This window comes from Penaeus monodon, chromosome 19 (genome assembly GCF_015228065.2).
Source record: "Penaeus monodon isolate SGIC_2016 chromosome 19, NSTDA_Pmon_1, whole genome shotgun sequence".
NCBI classification, from domain to species: Eukaryota; Metazoa; Arthropoda; class Malacostraca; order Decapoda; family Penaeidae; genus Penaeus; species Penaeus monodon.
Genome location: NC_051404.1, coordinates 47,572,831 through 47,573,278, shown reverse-complemented (window position 1 = coordinate 47,573,278; position 448 = coordinate 47,572,831). Strand labels below are relative to the sequence as shown.

At 53.1% G+C, this 448-nt stretch overlaps 1 protein-coding gene across 1 annotated transcript in view; it reads left to right on the top strand.

Moving 5' to 3' along the window:
* The window catches only part of LOC119585424, a 711-nt gene extending 389 nt beyond the window's left edge, over positions 1–322 (top strand). Inside the window, exon 2 of the mRNA XM_037934084.1 lies at positions 83–322. Coding sequence (XP_037790012.1) covers positions 83–305 — 223 coding nt within the window. The 3' untranslated portion in view covers positions 306–322. The remainder of the gene's footprint in view (positions 1–82) is intronic.
* Positions 323–448: the final 126 nt, after the last annotated feature.

Sequence of the window (448 nt, the reverse complement as noted above, 5' to 3'; positions counted from 1 at the left end):
TCTAAATAACCAATCGTATCCTATTATCGTCAATCCGAAACCTCACTTCTCAGCATCCTCTCACAAAAGGTTTTGGTTGCAGCTCCTTGGCCCTGGACAGCAGCTCGACGCACTTCGGGGACGATGAGCCTGAGCGGGAGGCCTCTGGAGGACACGACAGCCTGGGGAAAATAGGCTACACGATATGGACGACCACCAAGACGACCTCCACCGTCACCGTCCTCTACACCAACACGGCGTCCACGGTGAAAATTTCGTACTACTGCGTGGCTGGAGGCGTCCAGTATCCGAGCGTCAACTGCTAGGGCGCGGGCGGCGCCTCGCGTAGCAATGCTGTATTTATGAAGGCGGTCAAATGTTTGTCTATTAATGACGACGAACCTAGTGGGTTCTCGGGAAAGTTCTTTTAATTTACTCAGACACACACACATGTATACGTGTGCGCGCC